General features: G+C 38.4%; 1 protein-coding gene across 2 annotated transcripts in view; it reads right to left on the bottom strand.

Annotated features, from left to right (window-relative positions):
* Window positions 1–347: 347 nt before the first annotated feature.
* LOC136425436 (alpha-1,3-mannosyl-glycoprotein 2-beta-N-acetylglucosaminyltransferase-like) overlaps window positions 348–22,443 on the bottom strand; it is a 47,870-nt gene continuing 25,774 nt past the window's right edge. Inside the window, exons 2-12 of one of the 2 annotated variants that reach the window (XM_066414293.1) lie at window positions 11,863–12,045; window positions 11,241–11,334; window positions 10,481–10,649; window positions 9,122–9,233; window positions 8,072–8,210; window positions 7,308–7,445; window positions 5,693–5,783; window positions 5,241–5,345; window positions 4,605–4,695; window positions 3,979–4,149; window positions 348–3,419 (exon numbers count right to left, since the gene is read on the bottom strand). In XM_066414293.1, the coding sequence (XP_066270390.1) occupies window positions 3,306–3,419; window positions 3,979–4,149; window positions 4,605–4,695; window positions 5,241–5,345; window positions 5,693–5,783; window positions 7,308–7,445; window positions 8,072–8,210; window positions 9,122–9,233; window positions 10,481–10,649; window positions 11,241–11,334; window positions 11,863–11,964 (1,326 nt within the window). In that variant the 5' untranslated portion in view covers window positions 11,965–12,045 and the 3' untranslated portion in view covers window positions 348–3,305. Of the gene's footprint in view, window positions 3,420–3,978; window positions 4,150–4,604; window positions 4,696–5,240; window positions 5,346–5,692; window positions 5,784–7,307; window positions 7,446–8,071; window positions 8,211–9,121; window positions 9,234–10,480; window positions 10,650–11,240; window positions 11,356–11,862; window positions 12,046–22,443 lie in introns of both variants that reach the window. The other variant, XM_066414292.1, reaches the window with a different exon arrangement.

The following is a 22,443-nucleotide window of genomic DNA, read 5'->3' as shown; positions in this document are numbered from 1 at the left end:
AAACAAACATTACTGTCTCAAATGTTAGTGAGCAAATATTTGCTAAGGATGAAATTTAAGTGGTTAACCAGTGACCGTTAAAGTACCTAAAACTAAGTTACCGTTAACAAATCAAGAATTACAGTAGCATGGTAACGGATCTAACAGGCATTCCCAAGACAAACAATTTAATGGAAAAAGGGTACCAAATTATTCAGCACCTAGGAAAGCCACTAGAGGCAACCAAAGCTAAAACACTACAATGTTGTAGGATGGTATATATATACCAGGATGGCACATTACTGTAGCACAGGGTTTCCTTCGCCTAGCTGCAAGGAATTGATACACAAGAAAGATCACCACCCAACTTGAAAAGTTGAAGATTTATTTTAGGGTTTGTCTGGAGTAGAACGGAAGCCAAATCTTTCGTCTTTTGTACATGTATACAATCCTGAGCCCTTACACTGAAATAACACATAGCCAATCACTATCAGCACATTAAATGCTTAGGCATACAAGATATTGCATTACAGTACTCTGTGAGGAAAAAAACAAGAAACAAATGTTTAATAACCCACATAAGAAAATTTTATTGCACTGCTACACTTTTTAGAAGGAGCCAGAAGTTTCTCAATTGGTGCTTCCTGTGGGAAGTTCTATTTTACAGAGTTTATCAAATTGCAAAGTTTGTACATAGTTGTACCCTGGTTTCCCCATAACTAGCGTTCAGCTTTCTCCTTGGAGGGCGTGGAAGGGTTTTACTCAACTCTGAATCCAGAACAGTTTCATGAGTGCACATTGATTTGGAAAGTATGGTATTTGAAGCAATCACTGCTTAAGTTTTCATAGGAATCCTTCTTTTTAAGAAAGCCAGTTCTAAGAACTCCGCCTGGAATATCAATCGGACAGGTGACGGGAATTTGACAGCTTTTTTTTTAATCCTTTACTACTCTACCATACCCTCAGATCAAAGTTCAGTGGAATTGCAGTTACACTGGGAATCAGCCAATCAGAGGACAATCATCATTCTGAACATCCAATGACAGGATGCTTTCAAGTATGATAACATAGTTCTGTTTGATAGCTGAAAGGAGTGCTGTCATTGGTCTGTGATGAATTATAACTTTAAACAATATACAAGTGTCATTGTTGTTGATCTCTTTATAGAATACAAAAAATATCAAGCAAACTACAAATAACACAACATACTACTTTCAAGGACAACTAATATACTACATTTTGTGATAATATGAACAAAAATCATTTGTCAAAACTTGCTATGTGAAAGATCAAAATATATTTAATGCACTACTCACACAGGCTGCTATGCCCAATGATTATTTGTATGCTGAAAATTTCATGCAATGTGTACTACTATCAGACTACACATTTTTTACATGCAATTTTACAGGAAACAAAGCAATATTAGGACTTTCTGATGATTCAATAATGTATTACATAGCAACACTGATATCAATGTGTAACATAATTACAATGCAAAGCTCTTTGCTTCATTACATGCTACAAATGCTGCATATATTCTGATATATTTCTATTTCTGTGAAATTGTCCAAACCAAAAAAAGACATTAGCAATGATTACAAAAGTGAATGATACATGCAAAGCCATTCCAAATATGGAGTTATTCCATTCAACAAATATAACAAGTGAAATATTCTCATAGCAAGGATAATTTCAAATTTATCATCTTTGAGGATAACATGACCTAAAAAATTGTTTTGATATAGCGAGCGAGCCAGAACGATTTTAAATATGAATACATCAGTTATTTTCCTCAGAAAAGATTGCAAATGTTCTGTCAAGTTAACGTTACTTCGAAATCTAATACATGTAGCATGACCCTACAAGCAAATTTAAGAGATATTTCACATATTCATAATTATACATTTAGCGGCATTTTATAAAATTGTCAACTTGGATAGGAACAAATTTTAGCATGTGACCTGCACTAAAAAGATGTGTGCCCATACAATGTATACGACTGTCCTTCACCCAGCGAGGTTTCAGCTACGTTCATGCAAGGCAAAGATACAAAATCAATGAAAAGCTGTTTAATGCTAGTCATGCAAAAGCAGCATAATCATTGTACATGAAAGCACCCCCTCCCACCCTTAAACACCTATAACATCTTAAGATGCACTTCATCAAGTTTTAGGACAATATGACCACATTTAGAACAGATTTTCAAACAGTCTTGTCTCCTTTTCAATCCCAGTTCTGTGAAAAAGCATTAAGCTGCTGACTGCATATAGTACCAAAAAAATGAAGAAAAAAATACAGCCTACATACTACAACAAAATTAGCACACGACCACAAAAAGCTTTTAGGTATGTACATTGGTTTTGACTCATATTAAACTTCCCACAATGATTTTCATGGTTTGGCTCAATATTCAGCTATGATGTTAATAATGATGTAAAGAAACAGAATAATATGGCGATTGAAATCACATTGAAAGCAACACCTATACTGCTTTTACATTAATTTTAAAACCTAATACAATGTATGAGCTATCTGAAGCAATTATCCTGGGTTGCAAATGATATCAGTATTTCTACTAAGTAAAATTTACTTTTACATTTGTTTCTTTACATTTCACTGTGTACATTATGGATTAACTTACCTTCTACGTCAGGTATAATATTAGTCATGTTTATAAAAAGATTTTCAAATGCACCAGCTTAGCAGGGCACAGACCCTCAACTATCCTGTTGTTTTTACAATTCTTAGTATAAATAGAACAACTGTACATTGCATGTTAAACCAGGTATCTTATGTATTATTACATCATTCGGGACCCTGGCTTTTATTTTTTGAGAAAATTCTCTCCAATCTATTGATGGAAACATTACATACATACACTTAGCTTGTAGAGGAACTGCACTTTAACAAGACACTTGTACCTGGCAGTCGAAATCTCACGAGAAAACATATACAAAAGCAGAGAGTGGATCTGTTTCATTGCAAAGGGTTGGAGTCCTCTCTTATAACATCAACAATGTTTTTCTGAGCATAACATTGTTGAGTATGAAATATCAACAGAATTATAATAATTTTCTTTTTCAATTTTTTAAGGAATAAAATACACAGCACAAGGTTTTTTTTCTGAAGAAGATTCATTGGTGAATTGTCCAGTATTGGTCAGTATGGATGAAACCATTCCTTAAGGAGGGGTGGTAGGTCCTGGCAAGCCATCTTCCTATATATAACATCCTTGGTCCTGGTTTGCACCTAATTTTCCCATGTAAAAAATGTACTCCCCCATGGTGAAAAGTGGCAGTGTCCACGGCATGGTTTGTGTGGTGTTAGCTCCAGGACGGGTCGTACTGTGTCCAGTCCGCGGGGGGTGACAGGTGGACCCGGCGACCTTTGAACATGAAGCTGACAATGCCATGGTAACCTGCCCTTGGAACACCAGCCTACAAACAAATAAACAAACAAACAAACAGACAAATAGATAAACAAACAATGGGAAAGTTAACAATAAAGCTCTGGTGTGTCATGCTAAAGAGTTACATCAAATACAAGCACCGGGTCAACTCTATTACTAACAGAATCACCAAAGTCTTTCAAAAGGAAAGGTCAGTTTCGCACCAAATCGGAATATACTAGAAAGGCCATCATTTGCCCCTGAGCAAATACAGCATATTTCACTCCCTCCCCATACAATGATGGATGTTTTGTAATGATCTAAGCTACATTTATTTGTATGTGTCGTTCATTGCGCGTGTGTTCCTGCAACATGACCTCAGGTAACCCGAATGGAACATGTATTCCTTGGCCAACGGCAAATGGAACGCGCCGAACCTTACACAGCCAGGGCTACCCAACTAGCCGAAGGCTATTACAAAGGGTTAGCCCTGACACAAGATCGATGACATAACAGGATTTGAACCTAGGACCTCCGGGTTCCGCGCCAAACACCTGCCGTTACGCCACATGACCAGTGTGGAATAGAAATAAATAAAAAGAAATCACCTTCAAGTCATCCATGATGCCTAACTGTTTAGCGAATCCCTTGAACTCTTCTTTGGTCTTGTATTGAACTCTAACAACGTTGTGCTCCGAGTGTTGGTTGGCGATGACTTCTTTCACAGTCAGTTGTGGTGATCTGTATACTTCACTAATGAATCTTCTATCATAGTTGTCCTGGAAAAAAGACATCAAGAATATTCAGCTTTTCATAAAACACACATGGCTGAGAATCATCAGTTTTGTAAAAGTAGGGTGAAAGCAAAAGTTGAGATAAGTATTTAGGAATATGCAGTTGTCTACATTGTACAAGGTACTTTGAGTCTTGGGTACAATGATATTTATCTATTTCTAATAGTTAACTATAGTAATATACTCAGTGTACATGTATTTGCTATCTCTAAAGAATGTATGATAACTAAAAATAAGGTTAGCCAAGATGCCATGCTACAGTATCTAGCTTACCAGGGCTCCCATACTTGATATTTTGAAGGAGCAAGTATGGGAGCCCTAGTACTAAATACAATGTCACCCAGGCTAAAAAATATGGATACAAAAAAAATTGAGTATGGATTCGTAAGAAACCTATGTAGAATGACACAATGTAAGTTACATGTACGTTCTGGACATACCTTTAGGAGGTAGGAGAGGTCGGTATGCGTAAAATCAAAAGGCTTCGTGTTCAGCTTGATGAACTTCAGATGTTTGTCAAAGTATTGGCCCCTGTGGGAGAGAAGAACATAAAGGCACAGGCTAGTATGGAGGCATTCTAAGCTTTTTATTCATGACAGCATCATCTGATAATGGTACAAATCCTACTCTGTCTAAAAAAGTATTGAGTTACGAGGTTTAAGTGATTCAGGTGTCTTGATAAGACGCATAGGGGTGGCGCCCATATCCATTTCTGTAGCCCTTGGGCCACACATTTGTGCAAGTCACTACAGCAGATCGAGGGCTAGTCCACTGGTAGTCACGTGTGTTTAACTACCATTATAGTCTTTCCCAGATGCTGAGTGCTTTGAAGAGAAAGCAGTATGTACCATTTCTTAAAAATATTTGGTATGATCCTGATGGGGATCAAACACTTTACCAACTATGCCATAAATTGTATTTCAGTATTGTAACTGGTGTATACACATGTGCAAATTGCCTGATACTTGAGTGTTAAAAACTTGACAACTGGAAAATTAACCATATTCCTGCTAAGGGTGCAACCATACACAAAATGTTATTAAGGGAAGTGGATATAGAAAACCATGGAAACTTACTTGCTGACCCCCACCCTGCCGAATGTACTAGTCCTGCAGATTTCCGGGCGTATACAGGCCCGGTCTTTCCGTTGGTCTGGGTGCCTCATCCAGTCATCCCAGAAACTATCAAAACACAAGAAATATACATTTTACAACAATGCTAACATTTGCATGCAAATACAGAAATATTCTTGCCCCATCTTTGTTCACCTGTATGTTAAGGCAAATACCCCACCATGGAAAAAAAACACATGACAACGAACAAAAAAGCATCCCTCAGAACCTAATAAACACAAGAAATAAACATTTTACAATAAAGCTAGCATCTGCCAGCAAATGCAGACTATTCCCTGCCCCATCCTTGTGCACCTACATGTGAAGACAAATACCCAACCAATCCAATACTTTAAATACACTTAACCAAAGAACATTCAAAAGAAGTCAGAAAAATTCTTAGATTTGAAACCCACCTGGCTGGCCACTTGGGTTCCAACTCATCCCAGATGTTCTTCAGCATCATCCAGCCCAGGCCCGGGAAGAAGTCAGTTCTGTACAGCAAGTCTGAAAAATAAGAAACATCAGAAAACACTTTCAGCACGAAGGACAAAGAAATAAAACATCAGGAAACACTTTCAGCACCAAACGACAGAGAAAATAAACAGCAGGAAACACTTTCAGCAACAAGGACAAAGAAAAAACCCCACCAGGAAACACTTTCAGCACCAAGGACAGAGAAAAGAAACAGCATGAAACACTTTCATCACCAGGGACAAAAAAACACATCAGGAAACACTTTCAGCACAGAGGACAAAGAAGTTAAACACCAGGAAACACTTTCAGCACAAAGGACAGAGGAAAGAAACACCAGGAAACACTTTCAGCACCAAGGACAGAGAAAAGAAACACAAGGAAACACTTTCAGCACCAAGGACAAAGAAAAGAAACACAAGGAAACACTTTCAGCACCAAGGACAGAGAAAAGAAACACAAGGAAACACTTTCAGCACCAAGGACAGAGAAAAGAAACACAAGGAAACACTTTCAGCACCAAGGACAAAGAAATGAAACATCAGGAAACACTTTCAGCACTAAGGAGAAAGAAATGAAACATCAGGAAACACTTTCAGCACCATGAACAAGGAAAAGAAACATCAGGAAACACTCTCAGCACCAAGGACAAAGAAAAGAAACACAAGGAAACACTTTCAGCACCAAGGACAGAGAAAAGAAACACAAGGAAACACTTTCAGCACCAAGGACAGAGAAAAGAAACACAAGGAAACACTTTCAGCACCAAGGACAAAGAAATGAAACATCAGGAAACACTTTCAGCACCAAGGACAAAGAAATGAAACATCAGGAAACACTTTCAGCACCATGAACAATGAAAAGAAACATCAGGAAACACTCTCAGCACCAAGGACAAAGAAAAGATACACCAGGAAACACTTTCAGCACCAAGGACAAAGAAATGAAAGACCAGGAGACACTTTCAGCACCAAGGACAAAGAAATGAAAGACCAGGAGACACTTTCAGCACTAAGGACAAAGAAAAGAAACAGCAGGAAACACTTTCAGTACCAAGGACAAAGAAAAGAAACATCAGGAAACACTTTCAGCACCGAGGACAGCAGCAAATAGGTCTCATAAAGATGCCCCACTAGGGTACATATAAAGCCTGCCATTTATAACAACTGGTATCTGTATTTCTCTGAATTCCAACAAACATTGAACATGATTGTTATTCCTTTACCACCTTTATTTAGCCTTGAATAAACTCATTTCATCATTTCATTTTACAAAATATCTGTAGGCATGTACACACAGTGACACACACTGACACACACACAGTTTTGGTTTGCTTAATCTTCTCCCTGCTGCCTAACTCTGTAACCAATAGGGAATGGGGTGCCAAACGGCTACTTTGGTGTACTAAAGGTTAAGTTAATGTTTAAGAGCAAAAACGGCTACTTTGGTGTACTAAAGGTTAAGTTAATGTTTAAGAGCAAATATCCATTCACCACTAACACAACAAAAATCCTTCAACCAATGACTGTGAACAAAATACAACCAACGCTAGCCGACCTTGTCTGTTGGTGTCTGTCATGTGTTCCTTTCCGTTGTCATTCCAGGCAGAGACACACCAGAGGGATGAGTCCTGCTGTAACACTGGGAGTGTGCTCAGGAAGTAGTCAAAGAAGTCAGGAGCTATGTCTAGATCATCTGCAGAAAAACAAAACATGATACCATTGATCAGCATAAAACACAGACCACATAAGATTTCAAGACAAAATTTGTGGTACCATTACAACACAGTGACTGTCATAATTTTTCGTGAAAGTCCAAAAAATGCATTTAGTTTCCGTCTACAGCAACTACTCGAAATCCGTTTTTCTGTTTGTTACCAGCAATATTGTCAGAAATTCTACTTGCAATTTGGAAAAACCCTCTGCAAATATCTCCTGCCTTACTATAACACAAGCTTTCAGTATACTGTTTACTAGATCAATTATGATTTATAATTTACTACTGTCAGTCAGTCTAGCACAGACTAGGACATTATATAACTCACAAAAAATACAGTTGCAAGCTTAAAAAAACAACAGTTCAAAACATTCAGAACAGATTTCGAAAGTTAAGACAGCTGTACAATGTTCAAGGACAGTGTAATCTATACAGAGCTATAAATTCTTTACCCTCTGAAATTTCCAGTATTTCTATCTACAATCTACAAAAACGTTTCTGCAAATTACAGGTTATAAATACAAGCCCTACATGTAGTAACAAGTTTGCATTGCAATGTATTGACCTTTTTAGACATATCATGACAAGGCACTATTTTAGGTTACCTTCTACTATTAAGACACTTCCATATCCAAGGTTGTTGAAGACTTGGTTCAAGGCCCACTTGTAGTGGCGGGAGATCTTGTAGTATCCTTGTAACCTCTTGTGGTTGGGGGGCACTGGGATGTCACTCAGATCTGGTTGCTGAAAAGTATCATTGAGAAAAAAATAAAGGAGTCTTCAAGTCATCAATGTTAATCAATATTTATCACAATAACCTATTATCATTTTTCCACACAAAAGCCTACAAATTCAAAACTGGCTAGTAAGTAATAAAAAATTACTCCTAATAAACAAATGATAGTGGACAAATATTTGTTGTTGAAGTTAGTCTGTTAGACTCATGTTCTAACTCGTTTGCTGGAACTTTACCCTAACACAATCATTACAGTGAACTGTTTGCCCAACCTTGGGTGCAGTAGCACTGTTGTCCACTAGGGGGCACTTTTGCACTACCGCAGAGACTGTCAACACAATAACCAAATCATTCAGCTGCTAGACTTGAAAATGTCAATTGAAGCATGCCTAGTGTTCACTTTGCCTGCAAGACCCATTACCAGTACTGTACAAAATGTATATGCAGTGAGCTATTTTTCTCTACGAACAGTGTATACTGTGCCCTCACCTGTATGTAATGTGCTACATGTACATGTATGTGGTCTTCCCTTACCTGTATATAATGGGCTACATATATGTAGTCTTCCTTTAGCTGTATATAATGTGATATGACTTTGTGGTCTTCCCTTACCTGTATAAAATGTGCTATGTGGTCTTCCCTCACCTGTATGTAATGTGCTACATGTATGTGGTCTTCCCTTATCTGTATATAATGTGCTACATACATGTTAGCCTGAACTCAATCAAGCTCCTGTAACGGCTTGCTGCCCTGTAACCGCATAGCCGCCCAAGAGGGGAGGGGACAGAAATCCCCGGACGACAGGAGTTTGTGTTATACAGACTACATACATGTAGTCTTCCTATATCTGTATTTAATGTGATATGACTTTGTGGTCTTCCCTTACCTGTATATAATGTGCTATGTGGTCTTCCCTTACCTGTATATAATGTGCTATCTTGTCTCCATATGACTTGATGACAGCTGAAGTCTCCTGGTGGCCACAGTCCTGACTAACTATGATGGGGAACTGGTGGTCTGATGGACGGTGCCTAAAACAACAGTTCACATCCGTTTAGGAAGGTTAGACATCCAGGTAAACAATATATACAGACACTTCAAACTCTACAATTTTTTTCTTGCAATATAATTTGCTGTACCTTAAGAAGTCGTTTGAATCCTACATAAAAAAGTGTGGGGTATGTAACATCTACTACTAAGTTAGCATAATTCCACCATGGTAAATAATTCAACCACCCTAACTGAAAAGATACATCCAAACAGATCTCCAACCCAACGTCCCCCAGTGTAATGCACTACTGTATATTTAAACTGTGCAAACACTGTAACTGAGGGGTACTGCACTAGAGATATCTCAAACCCTCTGTTTTTCAAAGTGGCGGATTTATGTAACCCGGCGGATTTATGTTAATGGAGGTCACATTGTACATCATGTACATCAACATTGTTTAAAATTCAATAAGACCAAGGAATGATGCTTTCAAATGGACTTGAAAGAAAACTGGTCAAAAATGACTGTTTCAACTATATGTATCGAAACACTTATCTGAATATGCAGATTTAATAAAGCCCCACACATTCTCAACATAGTTCAATCTATATGCAAACTAAGGTTTGACCATCCCTGTGTGTATAGAGTTTCAAAAGCTAATTCCCTTAACATCCATCTAAGTCTCCCAATTAATGGTCCCTATCAAATTCCCAGACAATGATTGAATTGGGTCCCCTCCCACGAAATGGAAATACACAAACAAGCTTCAAACTATATTTCACAAACAATACATATTCAGAAACATACAAAAGCAGTGACAGATTTTTGCACTATTGTCAAACAGTTAATAGTGTTTGACAGATCTGTTATATACAAGTAGTACTTAGCATTTGAACAAATGCTATCGTGAAACTGGTATATTTCAGGAAAAAAAGGAGAATATTGTAGTGAAAGGTAGACTTTTGACGAGTTAATACATGAAAAACCAGTAGGGCAAGGTGTTGGAAGGTGGAGCCCAACCCTCTCCTTTCACCGCCTTTTACCTCCCAAAATGAAGTCAGGTGCCTATTTTTACACATGGGTGGAGTGGGGAAAGTCGTGTTAAGTTCCTTTCCCAAGACTTGGCACAAAATCAGAGGCATAACAGGGGGTTTGAACCCAGGACCTCTGGGTTCTGGGCAAAAAAACCCGGCCTAAACGTTACGCCAACAGGATGCCACACAGTTACATGTAAGACAGTTTAGATTTAGACAACGGTGTCTGTAATTGAGCTTGAGCTGTTCTTACTTTACCAACAGGTCGAGCGATCTTCTGACAGTCGGTCTGTTACAAGCGATGACCAGTACCGGAATGACGGTGTCGCCCGCGGGAGACTGCAGCCTGTGCGTGATCTGTGCCGAGTTGTTCACCCTTCCCCCTTGGTCCATCTGAACTCCAGTGTTGCCATTTCTATACCCTAAAAAAAGTCATTTATTCATTTATCAATACTACTGTAAATACTTTTAAATGTGCTATGTCTTGTGAGTAAACAAAGTGCAAATGCAGAAATGTTTGCGGTGGTTTTATGTCCACGGTTTTCGCAGTGAACTCTTCATCGCGAACTTATGCATGCACATTGCACAGTATTATGAAGCACCTGTTATGTAAATATGCAGGTATCTTACGCAGTAGCCTGAATTCAATCAAGCCTCATGTGACAGCTCGCCGCCCTGTAACCACCTCACAACCCACGGGGAGGGGAGAGAAACCCCCGGACAGCTGGAGTTTGCGTTATACAGACTACTTACGCAGTAAGTTTTGATTGCTTTTTTAAAGGTGGGTGTCGATTGAGATATTTTGTGTTGTTTGAGACATCGGATATGGATTCATATCAGATGCTACACTTCTATAATAAACAGGAGCTACAAACAAATTAGTTGTTTTGCATTACACTTGTTTCAAATATCAATAAAAATACCTCAAACACCTCTTTTCCCCTCCTACTGCAAAAACAAGTCCCCACAAACTTAAACCAATTTACAGTATTTTCTGTTTGAACTTGACTTACTGTTGAGCAGGTCTTTCTGCTTCTTGAGGTCCCTGAGAAGTCCCTCATTGTTGTTCATCTGACGCTGAACCTCCGACTGAAGAGCCTCAAGTTTCTTCAACAAATCGGAGGGGACCTGTTACAACATGCACAGTGCCACAGGGTGGCCATCACCATGGTGCTGGTTACAACATGCACAACAAATCTGGACACCTGTTACAACATGCACAACAGACATGTCACAACATGCACAACAAATCTGAATAAACCTGTTACAACGTGCACAACAAATCTGGATAAGCCTGTTACAACATGCACAACAAATCTGAATACCAGGTCATATTACAACATGCACAACAAATCTGGATAACTGTTACAACATGCACAACACATCTGAAGACCTGTTACAACATTCACAGCAAATCTGGATACCTGTTACAACATGCACAGCAAATTTTAAGACCAATTACAACATTCCAAATGCCATAGGGTGGCTATCACCATTGGTGCTTGTTACAACTGTTAGTAGTGTTACAACACTTGCTACTAATTAGGAAAGACCTGTTGTAACATGCACAACAAGTTCTGAATCCCCCACTAAACTTTTCAAATGGAATCTCCCAGATCTAAATCTCCCACCCACCTGTTGATCCGAGGAAGGCCTGTGTACGACGAAGAAGGTGAGAATGTTCCACGCCAGGAAAACGATGGCACCCCATAGTACGATGCGACGGCGTTTGGTCATCGCAATCGCCTGTCAGCGAGACGGGAGAGAGTGGGACGAGGCACTTTTGTTGTCACCTACGATGTTGTCGCATGGTGAAATCTGCAAAATAGAAAGGTAAAAACATCAGCTTATGTACGTTGATGAAGGTTAGACATCCAGGTAATAAGAAACGGCAATAAAAGTTAGTCAAGCAACTGGATAAAGTTTTGGAACAGTCAGACGTTTCAGACAGCATCTGAGATGGTCACGTAGATGTGTCCGGAATTCACTATCAGCTTGTGTAACAAGATTGAACCGCGCTTATAGCGGCCGCGCAACACCGGTCAGCCTCTAGCGAGGAGCGGCTATTACAGCCTCGGATAGCGGAGTTTGTGTTGTGTCAAAATCACGCTGTCAAAGACCGTTGGCGAAATGTGTTGATCGTCAGAAGAGTCAAAGGTCACGATTCATGCCTGTGACCTCAAAACATCTGCTGATTTCTAAAATTTGCAGCGATGAAGAAATACTGTCCTATTCCAACCAAATGTCCATTTGAGCTCACCGACTCATTGAGCAAGCTATTTTCCTGCTGTGTAATGCCGTTATAACCTTCTCCCTGCAGTGTACAATGTAAATCTGTAACCAAAAGAGAATGGGGTACCAAACGGCTACTTCAGCGTGCTAAAGGCTAACCTGAGGCTGACTATCAGCTGCATATACATTGTTACAGTACTATTAGGCCCTTTGTGCAAAAAATGGGTTAAACTAAAATATCAAGGATCCAGATTTTTACCAAAATTAATACTCTCATACATACGAATGCCTAGATCAAATAAAAAAAGATGAATCTACTATACCATACCATAGCTAACAGGACCAGCAAACTGAACTCTTTCCTCAACAGATGCAACATATGTTGGTGAACGACACGCAGAACAATACCAGTTTCCCGCTGGTATAAAGTGACGCTACCACAGTGAGCATCCAGCTGGAAAGATATTCCAGAAAAAGTCTGTACGTTCCACTTGGCATTACATTTGGTGAATCGGGCGGAATCTAAATTCTATTAAGCTCACAATAGTTCAAAGCGCTTCCTCCAAGAAAGGCATGAAAGTAATTCAGGCTTAATTACGACTTACAAAGAGTACCCTTCACACAGCACTTTTCCTTAGTCCCTGCAGACAACACAATTGTAACGTTTGAATCAAACCTTTAAGCCGGCGTGGTAACGGACTGTTGGCTTCCGACAGGCTTTAAAAGGGTCTGTTGAAGGCTGCCACATACCAACCGACAATGTCGGGGAAAATTGCCGGTCATGCTCAAAAGTGGGCTGTAATCAAGGGGAGTGCTTGGAATCGTAATGTCTTGCCACATGTTGTTGTGAACGGTCTCAGAATGCCGAGCAATGTAAGAGGGCCTGCTAGCCTGGATGCCAGACTGTTTCCAGGGCCTACACAGGCGAGTTCCTCTAGGACCAACATGCCCCCAAGGAAATATTACCAAAACTTGGCAAAAGTAGCCTGGGTGCCATCCTATTTCTACCAGGGCTTCTATACACTCAAGAGTGTAGGAGCCCCGGTAGAAATAGGATGGCACCCAGGCTTGGCAAAAGGCCTGCCTGATTTAGACCCTATAAGAGCAATGTTAGAGGTCAGGTGCCAAATGGTGTCTCATACTTCCTTTTCCGTGACTCTTTAGCACGCTATTTTGATTTAGCGTATTTTGAAGGGAAAGCTTTTTCATCCCTGTGGTTCGTAGCGAGATAGCCACATAGATGTGTCCTGATGTACCCTTCTTGAAAATCAGGTTATTTTCTGACACAACTTTATCACAACGTTGTACGTAAAGATTTGACATGTACAGTCAAGTAGACCTTACGAATGTGTCTTATGGTATAATAACTTAACTTAATTGCACAACAATTGTAAGAAACCCACATGGTAAGAAACCAAACTATAATACAAACAGTAAGGCATATCAAATTTTCATGCAAATCTTCAGTTTCCCTCAAGTAAAATGGCTTACAACTCTTTAAATCAATGACTTCACAGACATGCTAATTCTTCCATAGGATTTCTGAAGGTTTGGCTGGTAAATTGGTGAGACCAATCATTTTGTGTGCCAGACCTACAGTTTACAGTTTCCTACCATGTCATCTACCAATGCAGATGACATTTCATGCGTGAAGGTGTGACCTATTGGATTTCATCTGGCATGGTATCGAATATGCCCTACATGTTAGTTACTTCCTTCCTTCCAGATTCTAGTGTTCGCAACTTGTCTTCAATTTCCGCTGGGCTAGACCTTTCCAAGAATTCCAATTTCTGAAGCTGATGGCGTGAGAACTCTGCCAAGGACTTTGGCAAGTCTTGTCTGTACCGTGACTAGTTTCCATACCTTTGAGAAAGGTGGCCAGAGCTTAATCTCCAAGCAGATTTAACGGTCGCAAAGACCGTATCCAACTGGCTAAAGAAGTTTTTATTGCAACCAGAGCAATAAAAACTCCTGCACCAGTGCACCTAGATATTTTATTTTTGTAGGCTCTTTCTTGGTAGTCCTTCGAAGTCGAAGATGACTGTCAGTGACTGTTTTGTAGGCTACATGTATATATGAGGTAAAGGTACTATTGTACTGTAGTGAACAAAATATCTATGAAAAATCAGAAAAAGTATCAGAAAAAGCAAAATACAACCTTTGTTGTACAAATTTGTTTGTTGTATTACTATTACTAAGATAAAAAAATTGAAGTTAGCTACTGTATAGAATTACAGGTTGAAGTTTAAAGGCAGTAAGGTTTGTAATTACGTTTTGCTGACATTCTACTTTATTTTATGTTGTGCACACAAAATTCTTTCTGTGCACCTAAATTTCCAAGTTAGGCGCACCAGTGTACCTATTCCCAATTTTGAGCCCTGAATTAGATATATCATAATCATATTCACAGAAGCCTAGCTCTATTCAAAGTAATCTCTATAAGTTACATGAACTATAATAAAAGTTCATTTATTCTTTATTGTTGTACCGATCATTATAATGAAATACATATTAGTTTTTAATTAACTGTGCAGTCTTTTACGAGTAATTTTTGCAATCATAAGATTGTTTACTCAAATGATTTCCATCAAACTCTAATAAACACATCTATAAACAAGAATTAGTCTATAAATCAAAGATATGAATCATAATTTTCTTCAACAAAACAATACCGTTTATAATGTGTCGATGCATGAAGGTTAGACATCCATGTAATAAGATATGAAATTATAGCAGATTTTGGAAATGGTCAGATGTTTCAAGTAGCATCCACTACTTTTCGTCAGTTACACTGAACAAAATCATATCCATTTGCTTGAGTAAATTCTATTTGGCACATAATAGTTTATAATGCATAAAAGATAACAACCCTTGAAGTACAGTCATTTCTAATGGAGCTGCTCCCTATGAAAAATGTGGATGGGGTTTTCATTGGAGAGTGTCAAGCGTTTTGGCACAAGAATGCTCCCTTTACTTGCCTTAAGATGGTACGGGGATGATAATGTCAAAGTCAAATCCATTATGGCAAATCCCTGGCTATAAAACAAAGTGGATTTTGGCAGTACCCTTGGCAAACTTCAGAAACGTAGGGCCAAAGGGTCGACTCAATGACATAAATTTCGTACTATGCAAAAAAAGAACATTGTTTAGGTAAGAGAGCTCATTTTCATGTCGAGTACCAAACTGCATGTTGCTAGAGGTTTTATCTGCAATGTTGTAAAATCACTTAGCAGAACATATGAAGCAAGAAGATATGATTACTTTAAAGGAGTATTCCACTCCAGAAGTGCGTATCATTATTCATAAGACTAAATTGTTATGCTTGAATCCAATTTGTAACTTTGTAAAATTTACCATAGGTTGAAGCCTGAATGCAGGGCGAACATTATAGCGATCGAGTTCTTGAATTCCCCGTTGGACCCTTCCAGCAATGCCAGAGTTCAATGTTTCTTACAAAAGTACCAAAATCTGCTTGTTGAGTTTCTTGATTTTGATAATTCTCTTTGTACCCAACGGCCCTGGGGAAAAAGTGATTAGATTTTGACTTTTAATTTTGAAAACGATTCCATCATATGAAGGACAGAAGCAACATTTCCCTTCCAACCTGGAACTTCTTTTCAAACAAATCCTAGACAGTGTGGCACCATTCCAGTGCTGTCAAGTTCAATCTAGGTGAAAATCTCCCAATGTAGAAACTAGAATAGCACTCCTGGCAGCAGTGAACCCAGACTGGAGTAGGGGGGCAGGGGTGACTCGCGACATGCTGGCAGGGTTTGCAGGGCAGGCTGGCAAGAACTACAAAAATAAACATCTCCCTTTGCCAGGACTTTACTGTCCTGGAAGGAAAATATGCAACTTTAAAGCAGCACCCAAAAGAGGGAATCAAACAAGATTTGCTCCCCAAATTAGCCAAACTTCAAATATACACATCACATTGTTGAAGAAAAAACAACAACTCATATATATCAAAGTTACATGGGGAAAAATGCAGGAAGCATTGGCTGATATAATATTTTGTGTAAAGCTTGCTTTATATACACCACTACCACAACCTCCAGGATCTTGCATTGCATATCCCTAAACATGCATAAAACATGCCTGCAATTGTCTTCTTTCAACACAGTCAGACGTACTGTCAGCAAAAAGTCATGAAGCATAGATAGATGGTTTTCCTGCTCCTGTACTTGACCCTGACTTCCCTGCGGAATATTTCACATTCTGACATCAAGTGTCGGCACACTCGGGTGTATCAAGTGTATCAAACTGCCTGCTTTACATTGTAGGACAGGCAAATAAGCCAATCGCTGCATGCTTCTGAAACTATATGGGTAAATCTGTTATCACGTCTGTGTACTCAAGGGCACTGTTCTACAAAAAACAAAACAACACAGAGGACATGGTTTGAGTATGTAAACCAATCCACCAGGCATTCTTTTATCTGTGGCTTACTTGTAGATGGCTGCATAATTCTGAAACTACTGGGTAAATCTTTATCACGTTAAGGAACTCAAGGGCAATGTTCTACAAAAAAACAAATAAAAGAGGATGATGGCTTGATTATAACTAATCCACCATTCTTTTATCTGTGTCTGCCATAGAGTTTTGCTAGTGTGCAGGACATGTACATGTAGAAACGTTGTGAATGGAATTTTGATCAATATGTGGAAGAGAGACTATTTTTTAAGTAAGAAAAGACAAAATTTCAAGTCAGTAATTTTCTATAAAAAAACAAGCAGGTTAGAAAAAACAGCAGGTTTTCCCCTAGTTTTTTCCCTCAAGGTTTCTCTTCAAGTGGTTTAGATTATTTTTCCATTTCTCTTTCCAGCATAATTTCTGTCGGATCGACTATCACCCCCATCCCTAATGTCCAAGAAAGACCATAATGTTAAGTCAGTGATTTTCTATAAACAAAAATAACCGGTTAAAAGTAACAACAGGTTTCTCCCTGGTTTTGGTTTCTCTTCAAGTGGTTCAGATTATTTTTCCATTTTTCTTTCCAGCGCAATTTCTATCTGACTATCACACCATCTCCCATGGCCAAGAAAGACCATAATTTGAAGTCAGTGATTTTCTATAAACAAAAAATAGCCAGGTTTTTGGTTTCTCTTCAAGTGGTTCAGATTATTTTTCCATTTTTCATACCAGTGTGTCCGGTTCTGTCCGATCAACTATCACACAATCCCCCATGGCCAACTCCCTACCACAGTATCACTACATGTACATCTCCATTGTCTGGGAGACTTGCCAGAAGTAGGAGACAACTTCGATATCAGCTTTCACAAAATAAGAACAGCCTTAAGGTTTGAGTTTTTGAAGACAGCCTCCATAAATATCAAACGTCCCTACCCCTATGGGTACATGTATGTATGACTGACAACATCTTGGAGTATTTCTACCAGATTCCACAGCTATGATAACAACATAATGGACTGTGGTGGATCGAGAGATATTGGCAACTTCAAGGGTAGCATATCATCAGAGTGACTGTATAATGGATTATTACATGTCTTCAGTTGACCACATTTATTGTTGAGATAAAAGTATATAAGAGCCTATGGTATGGAGGTTGAGTCTATGCTAAATCATGCGCCATAAATAACAAAAGACGGGAGTTTGACAATATCCTCCTACTAGTATGTACTAAAAATGGATTTTCTTGTTTCTTCTTACATGTATACACAGAAAAAAACTTTCTATGTTTAAGAAAAACATTTTGTTCAAGAGTTACGAATTTAAAAAATTTTTCTCTCAAAATTTGTCTTGAAGTAGTATAACTATTTAAACATGACAAGAAAAATAGTCTTGCTGGACAGAAAAACAAGAAAGTTAGACTTGAATTTCTAGATGTTCTTGAGGGTAAATATCTTTTTGAGAAATAGTTTCTTAAGGTCTTCTTTGCTGTGAGAATTTCCATGGAAAGAATTTTCAATATTTTTTCTTATTCATTCCTGAAATTCTTGATGTAAAAAAATTTGTCCACGAGTTAAGAATAGCAAGAAAAACTAGAAAAACAAGACTTGAGACCTCACTACAAGTATACAGTGTCGTTTTTTTGCAGCCATGTGTCCTACCTGGTATCTTTAAATTCCGGGACAATTTGAAGGAGGGTAGCAAAAACAAACAAAAATTTGAGAACAGCAAAATATCTGGCAGGAAAAGTACAGAGAGCGTCTGCCCTACACATGTTTGAACCAAAACAGAAGTCAATTTTGGGTGCAGACGGTAGCCTAAGAAAATAAACATTTTCCTTCTATTAAACCCTGCCAGCTTTGGTAATGTATTCCCAAGAGACAACTGATAATGAACACTGAGAAGACCACTTTTCCATCAGGCAAACTCAGAATGCTCGAGTTGTGGCAAAGCCGCACTGCACTAAGTTCTAGCTATAATAAAGCGTCATACTTTGTCCTCATTCTGAAAGAGTGATAGGGGAAAAACCATACCTGTAGTACCCCCCACCCCCAAAAAAGGACAAAATTTCCTCCAGACCTGTCTTATTGTCTTATGGTTTTTCTGTAGTGACCCACAATACCTAATTTCCTTTTTAATTTTCCATGATTCTAATTTAAATTTTCCTCCCACAATTTCCCATAATTGTTAGACAAAAACTTTTCCAGGTTCACTACATTTTGGGTGCTCTTGTACATGTAATAGACTAGAGCAGAGGTGGACTGAAATCCATGCGTACACCTTGTATCACCTTTAAGCTGTCCAGGGGCACATTGGGCATAACGGCTGGACTTCAGGCTAGACCACAGGTGCTTTGACTATTCCGTTGACTATTGACTAACAACACTACCAGTAGTACACCCACATAAACCCACCATGACAGTTGAGTGAAAAAGAATTCGACAATGAAGAGCGGTCTAAACTGGAACAGTCCTACCTGACCGAAAATTCTACTCTACTCTACTCTAGTACTAGTACTAGTAGTTGCAGCTGTATCAAATCAAGCAGCTTATTTTAACCTTATACGAAACAGCACCAAGTGATGTACGACTTCAGAGCTCTGTTCATCCCCAGAAACCAGCGATGACAGTGAGATGAAATGAAGAGTGGCCTAAACTGGAACCATAGTTCCTACCTGGCTGAAACAACTCTACTCTACTCTAACCTTATTCTAACCTCCTTAATTAAATCAACCAGTTTTGTGCTTGGTGGATATGACAAGCAGATGCCATGTGACACACCCACAAGACCTCCTCTGGGACGTTAATGAAAGCCCACCAGGGTATACCATTAAATTAAGGTGTCACTGATGAGATCATATAAAGAGTGGATGGTGGAGGGGGAGGCGAATACAGAAAGGTTGCTCCGCCACATCAATTTCATTTTCAGATCACATCTCCCTTCTAGAGGTATTTTTCTTCATATTATAGTATTAAATTGTTCTCTTCAAGGTGCAAAGTATTTAGGCTTTTACAGTTCTGTGATAATGCTAGTAATAGTAGTATGCTTCCTCAATAGAATTTGATATATCCCATCCTATAGATAAAATTCAATTACATTCTAGAAGGAGATAACCCTTACTGTGTACAAAATTTAATATCTAAATAGTGATAAATAAGTAAATATATCAAAGAATGTTTAGAACTTAGAACTAGTTGTAGAAGTTACGTCAGACTCAATTACATGTTGATTTATTCATATAAGTATTATGTTAATTCAATAAACTTATTCGAAAACGCAAACGAGAATTCGAAAACAACTATCTAATGCGCCTTCAAAACCTCCAAGAAAATAATCCGACCGCTTTCTGGAACCTACTTAACGAACTCAAAAAGACCAACTCAGTACCTCAGGAAGATCTACCGGCCGACACATGGGTAGAACACTTCAGAACTATACACAGCAAATCCAGACTAAAACAAAAAACTTTTGATCTTAATTTTGAAAAGGAAATTCTTCACAAATTCCAGGCACTACAAAAATGTGAAGAAAGTCCAGGACCTTTAGATAATCCAATTACTGCATCAGAAATCAACGATGCAATAAAAGCCCTCAAGAACAAAAAAGCCAGCGGGGACGACATGATCATCAATGAAATGCTAAAAGCCGGAAAAATAATCCTATTGTCCCCTTTATTAAGACTATTTAACAGCACATTTTCGAAAGGAACTTTCCCCAAAACATGGTCCCAAAGTTATATTGTCCCGATCTTCAAAGCAGGACGAAAAGATGACCCCAACAATTATCGGGGAATCGCCATTTCAAGCTGTTTAGGAAAACTGTTCTCTTCAATACTTAACAGAAGATTGTCAACCTTTCTTGAAGAAAAAGAAATAATAAAACCAAACCAAACAGGATTCCGAAAAAATTACAGGACATCTGATAACATCTTCATACTGAAAACCCTTATATCTAAATACACACAATCTGGAAAACGCTTATTTGCTTGCTTTGTAGATTTGTCAAAAGCCTTTGACTCCATCTGGCACGAAGGGCTATTGTACAAACTCCTTTCCAATGGCATTTCAGGAAAAGTCTTTGATCTAATCAAGGATTTATACAACCAGTCCGAAGCTAGTGTCAAAACTAAGACGGGCTTGACTGAAAATTTTCCTGTTGAAATTGGTGTACGTCAAGGTTGCGTTCTAAGCCCCACCTTATTCAACCTGTACATTAGTGACCTTATAGAGGAACTAAATGCAAAACACCTAGACGCCCCCCTGTTACAACTCTCAAAAGTAAATAGCCTATTTTATGCAGATGATATTGTTTTACTATCGGAAAGTAAGGAGGGACTACAGAAAGCAATTAATACTCTTGGCCGGTATTGCCAACAATGGAAGCTGACTGTCAACCTGGCGAAAACAAAAATTATAGTATTTAACAAAAGAGGCCTTTTATTCAATAATCTTAGTTTTTCGCTATGTAATAAAGAGATAGAGATAGTTTCATCATATTGCTACCTAGGAATTATGTTTACAGCAGGATGTACATTTAGCGCTGCCACGAAAAATCTACAAAAGAGAGCCTTAAGAGCAATGTATAACATCAGAAGTACGCTTGGGGAGACTAGATCTTCTGTATCACTGCATTGTAAACTGTTTGACACATGTATTGTACCGATATTATTGTATGGATCTGAAGTCTGGTGCAACAGTAATATGAATGACAAATCTCCGATAGAAACTGTACATCTAAAATTCTGTAAATATGTCCTTGGTGTTCGGAGGAACGCCAGTAACTTTGCATGTAGATCGGAACTGGGTCGTTTTCCGTTACAAATAGAGGCTCAAAGCAGAATGTACAGTTACTATGTTAGATTGGTTAACGAAGTACATACAGATAGTCTTCAATACGAAGCTTATATGGTACAGCAAGATCTAGATCGCCGAAAAACATCCTGCTGGTTATCTAATGTAAGAAAAATGTTAGAGGAGTCTGGTTTTGCCTTCCTATACATAAACGGTCCCTCAAACACACATTCACATTCAAATGACCTAAAACAAAGATTGAAGGATATTTACATCCAAAAATTTAATTCAGAATTACACGCTAAAGGACGAAGAGAAAACCAAGGCAACAAATTAAGAACATACAAAACTTTCAAAAAAATATATGAAAGAGAAGCATATTTAAACATTGCAAACTTCGAACATCGCAGAGCGATGTGTAAACTTCGCATCAGTGACCACTCCCTACACATAGAATCTGGCAGGCAAAACCGTACCCCTCCAAATAATAGAACATGCGAATTCTGTGACGATTTATATGTTGAAGATGAAAGCCACTTTTTAATTGATTGTTCCTTATATAAAGATGAGCGGCAATCGTTGTTTAAGATAATAGAATTAGACAAGAAATGTACAAAAATGTCAAAACAGGATACTTTTATATACCTGATGTCATGTAAGAACGAATATATAATGGACAAAGTTTGTAGTCATATTTCCAAATGTTTCAAAAAGAGAGAAGAAACTACTAGGTGATCATCATTTAGTTTAGCAATATCCCACAGGTTGTATGTCTTAGTTTTTA

This window comes from Branchiostoma lanceolatum, chromosome 19 (genome assembly GCF_035083965.1).
Source record: "Branchiostoma lanceolatum isolate klBraLanc5 chromosome 19, klBraLanc5.hap2, whole genome shotgun sequence".
NCBI classification, from domain to species: Eukaryota; Metazoa; Chordata; class Leptocardii; order Amphioxiformes; family Branchiostomatidae; genus Branchiostoma; species Branchiostoma lanceolatum.
This window is presented reverse-complemented; position numbering and strand designations above follow the sequence as displayed.